Source organism: Callithrix jacchus, chromosome 5 (assembly GCF_049354715.1).
Source record: "Callithrix jacchus isolate 240 chromosome 5, calJac240_pri, whole genome shotgun sequence".
Lineage (NCBI taxonomy): Eukaryota > Metazoa > Chordata > Mammalia > Primates > Cebidae > Callithrix > Callithrix jacchus.
Window position 1 is genome coordinate 140,823,894 of NC_133506.1, and position 14,878 is coordinate 140,838,771.

Here is a 14,878-nt window from a genome sequence, read left to right on the forward strand (position 1 = left end):
GTCCTGAAGATATTCCAGAACGTTATTTCCTGCAAGTTCTGGGTTTGCTATTCGCATTCAGGTCTCTGCGCCGCCCAAACTGTGTGTCGCTGTTAGGATCGCTTCATCACCACGTATGCTGGCGACGCCTCTTCCGGCTCTCCTCAGGTGCCGGGATCGCTGGCCTGTTCTTTTATCAGAAATAAGAGATCTATATTTTGTTAATAAAGGAACGTTTTGTGTCCAATAAGGTTTCGTCAATATGCGTGAAAACGCCACATTAAGCTTATTTCGTCTGTGAATACTTAAGCGAAAAAAACACCTCGCCAACAAACTGCCCGGCGACGGACTTTAGGCGCCTCCTTAGTCTCCCCGCTGTCGCCACCACCCTTTTCCTTCTGTCGCAACACGCAGGCGCGCCCGGGCTCACGCGCCGCGCACCGAAGTGCGCCTGCGCCAGGAGACGCCCCGCCCAGTGCCGGCCGAATATAAAATGTGGAGCTTCTCCTCGCGAGAGACTTCGTGTTCATGCTCGCTGCAGGGGTCGGAGGTCAGGGCGAGCGTCTCGCGGGCCGCAGGAGGAAGATGGCGGTGGAATCGCGCGTTACCCAGGAGGAAATTAAGAAGGAGCCAGAGAAGCCGATCGACCGCGAGAAGGTGAAGATCCTTTCCGCTCTGGGGTCCGGGAAGAGGTTAGGGGTGGGCCCGGCAGGGTGCAGAGATGCGGCTTGTGTGCGGGAGGAGGCGGTGTTTTTGGTCTCGGGGCGGCTCGGAGGCCGCGACACCTCGGGAAGGGAAGTGAGGTCCTCGCAGCTGGGGTCTTTAACTTCTGCTCTTCCCTTTTCTGTGTTCCTCAGACATGCCCGCTGCTGCTGCGGGTTTTCACCACCAATAACGGCCGCCACCACCGAATGGACGAGTTCTCCCGGGGAAACGTACCATCCAGCGAGTTGCAGATCTACACTTGGTGAGGGCGGGGGCGGGCTCATGGACCCGTGCCGGGAACCCGGAATATCACTTAATTGCCTTTGCCAGTGTAGTTATTCTCCTTGATTTCAATTTCATTTTTCCACTTGGGGCCTTTGGGCTCGCAAGTAAGAGGTTTCTCTTGTTAGGTGAAAGATTTGCCCGTATTGTAACGCTTTTGTGATTAATGTTGCAACTTTTGGGCGGTTAAGAATTGACAGACCCGAGATTGCTATCATTGTTACAGCTGCTAGGTACAAAAGTGATAGTCAGATAATTAAGTTGTATCCGCCCTAAAGGGACTCATAGTCAAATAAATTGCACTAGGACAACATGGTAAGAGAGAGTGATGTTGTGGAGTGGTATTTGTTATACTCGAGGAGCATTTCCACCTAATATTAAGCCTTAGGTACCAAAACACCAAAAGTGAAAAACTACCAAAACCCGAGTTATTTTCTTGTCTAAGGCTTCATGGAAAAGCTTTTGGTATGTGTTAGTGAAGACTGGTCTCCGAATGTTTCTCTCTTGGGTGTAGCTCCGTACAAACTACTGCAAGCTTGTTTTTAGCCTTGTATATAACTCCTTGGATTGACAGTATAATGGCTTTTTAGTATAAGTAAAAGGTGTGTTCTAAAAAAATGTATATATAAACATTTACATTTACTTAAATAAATATATATAACTGATCCCAAAGGGCCCAATTTATATATACATATATATGTCAGGAGGATTGCTTGAACCTGGGAAGGAAGTGGAGGTTGCAGTGAGCCGAGATTGTGCCACTGCACTCCAAATGTGTTCTCAAAAAAAACATATATATATGTGGTAAACATATGTGTGTATATATATATTTTTGAGACAGGGTCTCACTCTGTTGCCCAGGCTGGAGTGCAGTGGCCTGATCTCAGCTCACTGCAACCTCCATTTCCTGGGTTCAAGTGATTCTTGTGCCTCAGCCTCTCAAGTAGCTGGGATTACAGACACCCATCATCATGCCTGGCTAATTTTTGTATTTTTAGTAGAGATGGGGTTTCACCGTATTGGCCAAGGTGGTCTGAAATTCTTGACCTCAGGTGATCCACCCACCTTGGTCTCCCAGAGTGCTGGGGTTACAGGCTTGAGCTACCATGCCCAGCCTAAAATATATTTTTTATTGTGATAAAAACGTAGATAACAAGCCAGGCACGGTGGCTCACGCCTGTAATCTTGGCACTTTGGGAGGCTGAGGTGGGCAGATCACGTGGGTCAAGGAGTTCAAGACCAGCATGGTGAAACTCTGTCTCTTATTAAAAATGCAAAAATTAGCCAGGTGTGGTGGTACAGGCTTGTAATCCCAGCTACTTGGGAGACTGAGGCAGGAGGATTGTTTGAACCCAGAAAGTGAAGGTTGCAGTGAGCCAAGATTGTGCCACTGCACTCCAGCCTGGGCAACAGAGCAAGACTGCATCTCAGCAAGTATGTATGTATGCATATATTACAAAATTTGCCATGTTAACCTTTTTTTTTTTTTTTTTTTTTAACTTTTTGAATCTCACTCTTGACCAGGCTGGAGCGCAGTGGCGAGATCTCTGCTCGCTGCAACCTCCTGAGTTCAAGCGATTCTCGTGCCTCAGCCTCCTGAGTAGCTAGGATTACAGGTGCCCACCACCACACTTGGCTAATTTTTGTATTTTTAGTAGAGAAGGGGTTTCACCATGTTGGCCAGGTTGGTCTTGAACTCTTGACCTGAAGTGATGCTGCATATTTCATTTCAGTGGACTCATTGCAGTACTTGTCATTTTGTGCCTGGCTTATTTCACTTGTTTCATGGTGTTTTCAGGGTTTACTTATGTTGTAGCATCCATCAGGATTTCCTTCCTTGTTAAGGCTGAATAATATTTCATTGTATGTGTGCGTCACATATGTACTCATCTATTGATGGACACTTGGGTTGTTTCACCTTTTTTACCATTGTGATTAGTGCTGCTGTGAACATTGGCATACAAATGTGTTTGTCTCCCTGCTTTCAGTTCTTTTGAATATATACCTAGAAGTGGTTTACTGGGATGGGATGGGTGTGTGTGTGTGTAAATATATATTTTTTGCCAATCTCCAAATGGTCAGGTAACTAGAAGTTATGTTAATTTTGTTTAATTTTTGAGCACCCACCAAACTTTTTCACAGCAGCTGCACTATTTTACATTCCCAAAAAGATGTATAATTTTAAACTGTGTAAGTCCTGTACACTAGAGCTCAATTCCTTGAAGATTGGGGCCTTACTCATCTTATTTGGAGGTGCTTGTTAAAAGTTACGTAGTAGTATGATACTTGTACTTAAGCATCACTCAAGAGTAAATGCTCCAGAAAGGTTGATTTAACTTATATGGAAGAACTGTTGAATAGTGGCTTGATGAAAAAATCTCTTTTCAGAAATTAAAGTGTATGTTTCTTCCAACAAATAAGAGTTCCTATTTGCCGGGTGTTGTACTTAGCTCCTGAGGGCATAAAGTCAATAAGATACTGCTTCTCCTTGTAGTAAGTCCTTTTATCAGGGAAAGCAGATGAATAAATTAGTGTGATTTTGGGGGTTAAGATGGCAGGGTGAGATTGTTCAACAGACCTTCTACTCTGAATCAAGAAAAAAAATTACCAAAAAATCCTGTCCTAAACTACCCTGAAATTGTAACCAACCAAAGAAGGAATAAGCTTAAGTTATATCGCAAAATGGTTGCCTAAGAAAAGATTCTGAAAGACTGGATGATTGGTGTGGGGGTAACACAAAGGCCCGCCCTCACTCCTGGAAATAGTAATCAGGGAAAATTAGTTAACATATATTGGAAATTCTCAATTGGGAGAAGTAGACTGTGGGGCTAAAGTAGGCAGCCCCAAGACAAGTTACAGAAAGGGAGTGGAAGTCAGAGGAGCCCAGTAGAAGTAGGCTGTGTTCACCAAAGTTTGAGGTGCCCTACGAAGTTTAGAGAACAAGCCAAACGTGCATATCTCCTGTGTGTGGGTAGTCATTAATCAGGTCACTAACAGGGCTCAGCCAGAAAAACAGAATCCGAAGAGATGTGTTAAGAGATATATTGCGGCCGGGCATGGTGGCTCACACCTGTAATCCCAGCACTTTGGGAGCCAAGGTGGGCAGATCACAAGGTCAGGAGTTTGAGACCAGCCTGTCCAACATGGTGAAACCCCATCTCTACTAAAAATACAAAAATTAGCTGGACTTGGTGGCGGGCACCTATAATTCGAAGTACTCAGGAGGTTGAGGCAGGAGAATTGCGTGAACCCAGGATCCAGAGGTTGCAGTGAGCCGAAATCATGCCACTGTATTCCAGCCTGGGCAAGACAGCAAGACTCCATCTCAAAAAAAAAAAAAGAGAGAGAGATTTATTGCAAAGAATTGGCTTACACGATTGTGGGGGCTGTCTAGGCACTTAATTGTCAAATCTGTTGGGCAGGTTCTCAGAAAGGAAAGGCTGCTCTTAGGGCCTACCCAGAAAATAGACGACAGACCCCTGAATTTAAGGTCAACTGGTTGTAGACTTGAATCACATCTACAAAATCTCACAGCAATACCTAGATTAGTGTTTGGTTGAATATCTAGGGACTGTAGCTTCATCAAGCTGACACAAGTACTGAACCCTACCTGTGTCCTCAAGCTTCTGACTAGTGAGAAAGCAACACTCGGCACTCCAATTGTTGGTCTGGAAAGACAGTCTCTTAGAAGGTGGGAAGCTTGTGTAGGTTTTACACTGTCAGAACTGATAAAAGGTGTGAAATCCCCCAAATTCATTATGACCAAGACAATATTGAAAATGTTTTTAGAAAGGAAAAAATTCTTTCTGGTATAGAATCATCGTAAATGTATGCTGTGTATCAGAATATAGATTGAGCATCACAAGTCCAAAATCTGAAATGCTGCAGAATCTGAAATTTTTTGAGAGCTGACATGACCCTGGTGGAAAATTGTACACATAAGTTCTTGACACAAACTTCCTTTCATGCACAAAATTACCTTAAAATAATGTATAAAATTTTGTTCCAGCTATGTGTATAAGGTGTGTTTGAAACATAAATGAGTTTCTCATTTAAACTTGGGATGCAACCCTAAAGTATCTTATGTATATGCAAAAATTCTAAAATCTGAAAACATCCAAAACAGTTCTAGTCCTGTGCATTTTGGGTAAAGGACACTCAACCTGTAATTGATACAGAATAATTAACAGCAGAATATCAGGTTAAAAAGAAAAAGTCACCTAGACAGATAAATCAGTGTGACCTCAAGTTTTTTTTATTTTGTTTTTGAAATAGAGTCTTATTCTGTCACCCAGGCTGGAGTGCAGTGGCACGATCTCGACTCACTGCAGCCTCTGCGTCCCAGGTCAAGTGATTCTCTTGTCTCAGTCTCCTGGAGTAGCTTGGATTACAAGTGTGTGCCACCGTGCCCAGCTCATTTTTTTATTCTTAGTAGAGACAGGTTTCACCATGTTGGCCAGGCTGGTCTTGAACTTCTGACTTTAGGTGACCCCTTTCCATCCCCTTCCAGAGTGCTGGGATTACAGGTATGAGCCACCCTGCCCGGCCTGACCCCAGGTTTTTGCCAACATTGGAGTTCACTGGGGACAAAGTTAAAATAACCAGGGGAGCTGGGCATGGTGGCTCACGCCTGTAATCCCAGCACTTTGGGAGGCCGAGGCGGGCGGATCACGAGGTCAAGAGATCGAGACCATCCTGGTCAACATGGTGAAACCCCGTCTCTACTAAAAATACAAAAAATTAGCTGGGCATGGTGGCACATGCCTGTAATCCCAGCTACTCAGGAGGCTGAGGCAGGAGAATTGCCTGAACCCAGGAGGCGGAGGTTGCGGTGAGCCAAGATCATGCCATTGCACTCCAGCCTGGGTAACAAGAGCGAAACTCCGTCTCTAAATAAATAAATAAAATAACCAGGGGAATTACTGTTGCAGAACAGAATATTAACTCTGACAAAGGTAAAATAAGACACAAAATGGAGGAACAGTAATGATGGGTGTCTTTATCTGTGAAGTTTTATGATTCTTTTACTGTGAATTTTCTCTTCCCAGAATAAAAAATAATTTTTATTAAAATATGTACAGTACTTATAGCATGAATTATATTTTGTATGAGTCTCAGCATGTATAATATGCTTGATATCATAAGGAAATTTTTTTTGTAGTGTATTGCATAAACAAAAAGTTGTCCACAAAAAGTTAACATCACTGGTTATTTCTGATTGGTGAGATTTGGGAACTAATTTATTGCATTATTGCATATGGCTTTTTCCTCTCATGCACATGTGTCAAGTTAGGGAAGGCAGTCATGCACAGCACTCATAGTATATAGAGTGGCCTTTAGTATGAAATATTGCCTTGCAAAGAGATAACGAGCCCTCACAGCTTGTGTTGGGCAGGTATCTGGGAGTATCCTTTCCTGCCCTGGGCTCAATGCGTACTCCTTTGTTTTGCATAAGCATTTATGTTATATGGCACCTGGGAACCCTATTGTTGAATCTTCCCAGTGAGGAGGGAATGGGGGTCCTTTGTCTAGAGCATGCGGGGTGCAGGTAGACCATCTCCCTGCATTGGCTGTGACCTGCTAGCCATGGGGGACTGACACTATTGAAGGTGATTTTAACTCTGTCTCTCCTCTGTGTTAGCAAAGCATTTTCCCGCTAGTGCCGGAGTAGGTTATGTCATTCTTCGTGACTAACAGCTGCAAAGCTTGACATCCTGGGACTGCTTCTCCTGGTGATAGACATGTTCTTTGTTGTCTTCCACACAATGGGACTCCTCTAGAGGTAGCATAGTAACACATGTCACCTGCTTGACACCATTTTATTCAAAAACTTAAAAACTGAGATGGGCTGAAGGTCACATACTGAGAGTTAAATAATGAGAGTTTGAAATAAAGCAGTGATGGTGGGGATGAAGGAGGAGAACCTGTTTGATCTGTATTTAGGAGGTAGAAACAATAAGACTGTGTAACAGGATGGAGATGGGAAGAATTGAAGAATGCTTGGTATTGTGACCTGGGCAGCTAAGTGGGTGACATTTTTGGTAGGAGTATGAGGGGAAGGGGCATGCTTTCAGAATTCTGTCAAGTTCTGTTAGGGGATATTGAGAAAGATTTGTAGCAGTAGAAATCGAAGATGAAGTAGTCATCCTGGGTATTTTTACTCAGAGTTTAGTTGAAGCCGTTGGTTTACTTTGAGTGTGATGTGGTAGCGTTTTGGAAATAGCACAAAGCTAAAACTAAATGCACTGTTGTGTGTTCCTTCTTGATGCTGTGCATTACTAGAGTTCTCCTTCTTCACTAGGGCCTAGTATCCTTGTGCCATTTAATAGCACTCTACAGTGTTGTTTCAAGTTCCAAACCATTGCATTTTCCTGGTTTGTCATGGAAGAAAACAATATAAAAATATATATTAGGTTATTTCTTTTCTTTTTCGAGATGGAGTTTAGCTCTTGTTGTCCAGGCTAGAGTGCAATGGCGTGATCTCGGCTTACCGCAACCTCTACCTCCTGGGTTCAAACGATTCTCCTGGCTCAGCCTCCCAAGTAGCTGGGATTACAGGCATGTAATTGCACCCAGCTAATTTTTTGTATTTTTAGTACAGATGGGGTTTCTTCATGTTGATCAGGCTGGTCTCGAACTCCTGACCTCAGGTGATCTGCCCACCTCAGCCCAAAGTGCTGGGATTACAGGTGTGAGCCACCGCATCTGGCAAAGAAAATGTATACTAGGTTATTATTTCTAAGGTACTTATATTTTAAAATGTTTTTTCAGATTGTGCCATATTAGCTCAGGGGACTAAAGTTGCATTCAAATCAGTTTTTAGGGTAAGAAACTTTATTGTGACAAGAGCCTGTGCTTCATCCTAAGAAAATTTTGTATATTTCATTGGCTGTAGGACTTTTATTTATTGTAAAACTTACCTTTTTTTTTTTGAGACGGAGTTTCGCTCTTGTTACCCAGGCTGGAGTGCAATGGCACGATCTCGGCTCACCGCAACCTCTGCCTCCTGGGTTCAGGCAATTCTCCTGCCTCAGCCTCCTGAGTAGCTGGGATTACAGGCTCGTGCCACCATGCCCAGCTAATTTTTTGTATTTTTAGTAGAGACGGGGTTTCACCATGTTGACCAGGATGGTCTCGATCTCTTGACCTCGTGATCCACCCACCTTGGCCTCCCAAAGTGCTGGGATTACAGGCTTGAGCCACTGACTTATCTTAAGATCCTGTCTAAGAAAGAAGAAACACGTTTGGCTGGGTGAGATCGCTGAGGCCTGTAATCTTTGGGAGGCCAAGGTGGGTAGATCACTTTGAGACCAGCCTGGCCAACATGATGAAACCCCGTCTCTACTAAAAATACAAAAATCAGCTGGATGTGTTGGCGGGCACCTATGATCCCAGCTACTTGAGAGGCTGAGGCAGAAGAATCACTTGAACCTGGAAGGTGGAGGTTGCAGTGAGCCGAGATCTCCAGCCCGAGCGACAAAGCATGACTCGGTCTCAACAAAACAGCAAAAAGCTGTGTGAAAATGCTTTCCCAGGACATTAATTCTAAGATACAGTCTGATTTCAGAGATGGCTAACATGTGGAAGAGTACATGTCTTAGAAGTAATGGAATACATCTATTTTGCTTATTTGGATTTATTTGGACTAGTTACCCTTAGGTAAATCACTAGGCCATAAGGTGTTGCATTGCAACAGAAAAGAGCATATTTAGATTCTCCAAAGTCTCGTTTGGCACTAAGAATATAACTAATTAATTGAAATTTCCAACAGTAAGGCTGGTACAGGGAGTTTTAGGAGGCAAATAGTATTTTTAGCTGCTTTGAAAAAAACTGTAGTATAAGAGGCAGTTTGTAATGTAAGTCACAACTCAGATATATCTAATTGACTCATTGTCAGAATCCTTTTCATATTATTGCTGATGAAGCAAATGTAAATTTCTTTTTTTAAAAACAATCCAGGATGGATGCAACTTTGAAAGAACTGACAAGCTTAGTAAAGGAAGTCTACCCAGAAGCTCGAAAGAAGGGCACTCACTTCAATTTTGCAATCGTTTTTACAGATGTTAAAAGACCTGGCTATCGGTAGGTAACGTCTCATTTTTAATTCCTGTAATCTTTGTTTTTAGTGTGTTTTAACTGATAGACATAACCCCTTTAATGAATCTTCTTCGTGGGGAGAATATGGGTTTATATTAATACCTGGTTGGCTTAATAAAGTACTTAAATTTTGGAACTGTGTTATAAAATGATTGAGCAAATCCAGTCCCATATTCACTTTGTAGTACATATTGGGTTTCCTTGATTTTGATCCATTAACAGTTGGTTTTCCTTCTTGCAGAGTTAAGGAGATTGGCAGCACCATGTCTGGCAGAAAGGGGACTGATGATTCCATGACGCTGCAGTCGCAGAAGTTCCAGATAGGCGATTACTTGGACATAGCAATTACCCCTCCAAATCGGGCACCCCCTCCTTCAGGGCGCATGAGACCATATTAAATTCTATTTACTATTTCTTGAATTTATTTTTCGGTCAGTTGTATAAAATAAACTTTTCCTCCCCTGATTATTGCCATTAAGCCTTTAAATTCCAAACAAATTATCATGCATCATCTATTTAGGAATTAGATTTGGATGTGCTATTGTATGATTACTAGTAGAAAGTCCGTATGTTTCAAGCTCTTCTGTAAAATATGAAGAAAAGTGCTCTTAGCATTCTGTGTCAAACTGTACTGTTATAATATATGTATGTAATCAGCTTGAGTGTGCAAGTTAATGGAGGCCTGGGAGCAGGGTTTATACTGAGTAGTAGAGGAGGGTATGGTTAAGCTCACAGGGGCAGAACAAGAAAGCCTTGGGATTGTATGAAATCAAACATGAGTTTGTGGTATAGACTGCTGTATGCAGTTGGAAAGACATGCGAGAGTGAGCTCAAGTGGCAGCAGAGGCAGTTTGGAATAGTATAAGCTGAGGCAAGTTGAAGCAGCTGTGTTGGAGGTGATTGGCCTGCCTTAATTAGGGTACCATGACATAAAAGGCTAACAGGCACCACAGTGAGGGCTTCTTCTATTTTTAACATGTGGGGAATAGGGCATTTTAAAGGCTGGAACCATTTCAGAGGAAACAAGGATTTGGACTTATGGTAAAAGTGGAAAGGTTTACCTTGAAGATCTGCACATGGAGGCAGGGGTGAAGGAGGAATTTTAAGAATGAGGAAGAAGCACTAAAGACAAGGTCAGGTTGAGTGAATAGGAGGTATTCACACATCCTCTTATGTGCTGGGTAATGGCCTGCATCTGATTTGAGAGGCAGTGATTAAGACCAATGCATAAAAACATTTAAATCCTGATTGCAGCAGTGGCTCTGTAACCTTGGATAATTTACTTGAATCTTTATTTTGTAAAATGGAGATAATGGCCTATAGGACTGTGAAGACTGAATGTTTTAAAAGAGCTTAGAATACTGCTTGACAGATGAGAAACCATAAATACTGGTTTTCAGCTGTAAAGTGGAATTAAAACTGGAACTCTTTTCTTCCATGGCACTATTATAGTCTCGTGAAATTTATCAACGGTATGACAGAGTGTATTTTCTGATTCCCTTTAGTCTGTTACAGTAGCAAATTGAAAATGTATATCCCAAAATTTAATAAAATTGCACTAGTTTTATCTGGTACATACAAAAACAGCCATTTGAAATTTAATGATTCTGTGGAGTTGGTGTTGCTGTTAGTCAGCAGAGACCAGCCTGAGCCTATCTGGTGCCTCTTCTGTGCTGAGATTTTACCCCAAACCTTTAGGTGGTTTATTCATTCAGATTAGATAGACTGGAGCCTTATTAACTATAAAGCCTTACCAACTTTATAGTTAATTTAAACCTAGCTTTTTGGAGAATAGCCATTATTAACTTCCTATTCGTGGGGAGAAAACACCCTGTGATTTACTATGCAGATGAGGGTAGGAACTAAATAAAGCCCAAGTGGTTGGGCTGGTTTGTCAAATTGCACCCTTTGCTTGGTTCCAACATGGATTTTTTCCTTGAAGATTTCAATATTCCACCAAAAGTACAGTTAGAGAATACCTAGTGAATTTATTGAATATAATGTTCAGAATCAAAAGACTTGTACTTGGTCCTTGTTTACCTCTGGCTTTGGTAAGTAACTGTGACTTTGAGTAATAACAGCTGTTTCCCCAAATATAAAATAGAAATAAATAGTCATCATGACAGCCTTTTGCTCAGTGCTTTAGTGTCTGCCCTGGTTGCTTCATTTGCTAAGTCTTTTGGAATTGACATTTTCCCTTTGGAATATGTGAGTTATGGTACATAACATTACCTATAATGTCTTTTTAGTTTTTCACAGTGTACAAAAGCTGGGACAGTTATGCTCAGCTGATCATTGACTCAGGTAATGTTTTAGGTATGTATGTATGTACAGTTTTATGCATGTAATGGGCAGGTATGAATGGGGGGTAGAAAGAAGACTATTAGGCTAGGTTTAAAATTCTCTAAAATTTAACTGATATTAAATAATAAAGAGCTGAACTTGATATACCTCTTTCTTGTTCAATTAAACACACATTTCAAACTTTTTTGTGAAACTGAGAAGGCAACATTCTAAATCAAGCTTATAACTATGATTTAAGTGTTTATTTGTGCCAAATACAGATGGTCTCCAACTTATGATAGTTCAACTTTAGATTTTTCAGCTTTGTGATGGTACATAAGTGATAAGCCATTCACAAACGGTCCTCAGAATATTATGGGGCATGTCCCAGTAAACCCACTGTGAACTGAACATAAGTAGAAAGTGTGGTTTTGACTTAGGATTTTTTTTTTTTTTCCGAGTTTTGCTCTTGTACCCCAGGCTGGAGTACAGTAGTGCAAACAGCTCACTGCAACCTCCACCTCCCAGGTTCAAATGATTCTCCTGTCTCAGCCTTCCCAGTAGCTGGGTTATAGGTACATGCCACCACGCCTGGCTAATTTGTAATTTTAGTAGAGACAGGGTTTCATCATATTTGTCAGGCTGGTCTCGAACTCCTGACCTCAGGTGATCTGCCCACCTCGACCTCCCAAAGTGCTGGGATTACAAGTGTGAGCCACCATGCCTGGCCTACTTAGGATATTCTCAACTCCTGAAGCGTTTATCCAGACATGACCTCATGAGTAAGGAACATTTGTACTATGCTGAGGAACAACTTGACTAGCATTATCTCATGTAACCACAACTGAGAAACAGTGACTATAGTTTCCATTTAGAGGTGAAAATGAGACCTAGATTGAGGGGCTACTTTAAATAACAGCTCAGAAGTGGAGCATTGGACCTAGGTAGGCAAAAATAGAGGATTAGTTGAAACAGTTCCAGAAATAATGTTCTTTCATACTCAGTTTCTTGCTGTCAGTTTATTACAGTCTGGCTTCCATCCATACTACACTGACACTATTCTTGTAGTGATGTCATCCCCTACAATAGCAACTTTTGCCTAGAGTAAGTAGACCTCCTTTATTCAGTTCTTACACAAACCCAAAATGCCTCTCTTAATTAATGACAAGGTCATAGTTTCCACTCTGAATGTGATAAGAGCAGCCAGATGTCTGCCTGTTTTGGTCTGTTTTCTATTACTTAAATACAGGTTGCTGTTGCAAATAACTAATTTCCTGGAGTCTGCAATGGCACAAGCTTGAAGGAAGTTATGTTTATTCTGTTAGGATTAATCATGACTAGGCAACCATTCTGTGAGGACAAAATCATAGATTCTCCCCTTAAGAACTCCTTAGGAGAAATAAGCTAAACATAAAAGTAATTTTAAGGCTGGGCGCCGTGACTCACGCCTGTAATCCCAGCACTTTGGGAGGCTGAGGTGGGCGAATCAGGAGGTCAGGTGTTCCGAGACCAGCCTGGCCAATATGGTGAAACCTCAGCTCTACTAAAAAGACAAAAATTAGCTGGGTGTGGTGTTGCACACCTGTAATCCCAGCTACCAGGAGTCCGAGGCAAAGAGTGCAGTGAGAGCACACCATTGCACTCCAGCCTGGGCAACAGAACGTGACTCCATCTCAAAATATATATATATTTAATACTAAAAAGTAGTTGTAATAAGCAAAAGTCCTTAGCCTTGGAATGTTATGCAGACCTTATTATACAAAGATGTTGTATTGATATCCCTGCCTCATAAAACGTGGGAGGAGTCAGTGAAATTAGGGGAGAGCCTGGTGGGCAGTGAATGTTCAGTAAAGGTAAGCTATTTTAAAAGGAGAAAAAGCATTTCTAGCCGCTCCAATGTGTTCCTTCAGCTGTTTAGAATTTCCTGTCCTACCCACGCTGGTATGTCAACCCAGTTACCAACCAACTCATAAGAAAATTTAACAGGGTTTGGCTGGGTGCGGTGGCTCACACCTATAATCTCAGCATTTTGGGAGGCCGAGGTGGGCAGATCGCCTGAGGTCAGGAATTCAAGACCAGCCAGATCAACACAGTGTGAAATCCTGTCTCTTACTAAAAACAAAAATTAGCCAGGTGTGGTGGCACATGCCTGTAATCCCAGCTACTAGGGAGACTTGAGGTGGGAGAATCACTTGAACCGAGGTTGCAGTGAGCTGAGATGACAGCACTGCAGTTGGCCTGGGTGATGACACAGATGCTGTCTCAATAATAATAGTAGTAATGGAATTTGATGAAATTAGAGCAATTTAAGAATGAAGTGAAACTGAAGGATACTCAAAATCTTGAAAATTTGGCCGGGTACAGTGGCTCATGACTGTAATCCCAGCACTTTGAAAGGCCAAGGCGGGCACATCCTGAGGTCAGATTGAGACCATCCTGGCCAACACGGCGAAACGCCTTCTCTACTAAACACAAAAATTAGTCGGGCATGGTAATATGTGCCTGTAATCCCAGCTACTTGGGAGGCTGAGGCAGAATTGCTTGACCCTGGGAGGTGGAGGTTACAGTGAGCCAAGATGGTGCCACTGCACTCCAGTCTGGTGACAGAGCAAGACTGTCTTAAGAAAAAAATCTTTCCAGCCAAACTGAGCTTCAGAATGTAGGGACATGGATGAATCTGGAAAACATCATCCTCAGCAAACTGACACAAGAACAGAAAATGAAACACCGCATATTCTCACTCATAGGTGGGTGATGAAAAATGAGAACACATGGACACAGAAAGGGGAGTACTAAACACTGGGGTCTATTGGGGGGAAAAGGGGAGGGCCAGTGGGAGGGGGAGGTGGGGAGGGATAGCCTGGGGAGAAATGCCAAATGTGGGTGAAGGGGAGAAGAAAAGCAAAGCACACTGCCATGTGTGTACCTACGCAACTGTCTTGCATGCTCTGCTCATGTACCCCAAAACCTATAATCCAATAAAAAATTTAAAAAAAAAAAAGAAAAAAATCTTGAAAATTTTAGGCGAGTTCCTATTTTATATACCCGGTGCTATGAACCTGGCAATACAAAGATCAGTTTAACACAGACGCAGATCCTTCCTCAAAATCTTACAGTCTAGTAAGGAGGAAAGGGTGCAAATATTGATAAAAGGTAGACAGCCGGGTGCCATGGCTCACACCTGTAATCCCAGCACTTTCAGAGGTTGAGGTGACTGGATCACCTGAGGTCAGGAGTTCGATACCAGCCTGATCAACATGGAGAAACCCTGTCTCTTGGCCGGGCATGGTGACTCACGCCTGTAATCCGAGCACTTTGGAGGCCAAGGCGGGCGGATCACCTGAGGTCGGGACTTCAAGACCATCTTGGTCAACATGGTGAAACCCCGCCTCTACTAAAAATACAAAAAAATTAGCTGGGCATGGTGGCGCGTGCCTGTAATCCCAGCTACTCAGGAGGCTGAGGCAGAATTGCCTGAACCCAGGAGGCGGGGGTTGCGGTGAGCCGAGATCGTGCCATTGCACTCCAGCCT

General features: G+C 42.6%; 1 protein-coding gene across 1 annotated transcript; it reads left to right on the forward strand.

Annotated features, from left to right (window-relative positions):
- The first annotated feature begins 495 nt into the window (after positions 1–495).
- SAP18 (Sin3A associated protein 18) lies at positions 496–11,509 on the forward strand. Its single transcript, XM_002748892.7, has 4 exons — positions 496–636; positions 837–946; positions 8,926–9,048; positions 9,305–11,509. Exons 1-4 carry the CDS (start codon positions 508–510, stop codon positions 9,459–9,461), a joined length of 519 nt encoding a protein of 172 aa, XP_002748938.3. The 5' UTR covers positions 496–507; the 3' UTR covers positions 9,462–11,509.
- The last annotated feature ends 3,369 nt before the right edge of the window (positions 11,510–14,878 follow it).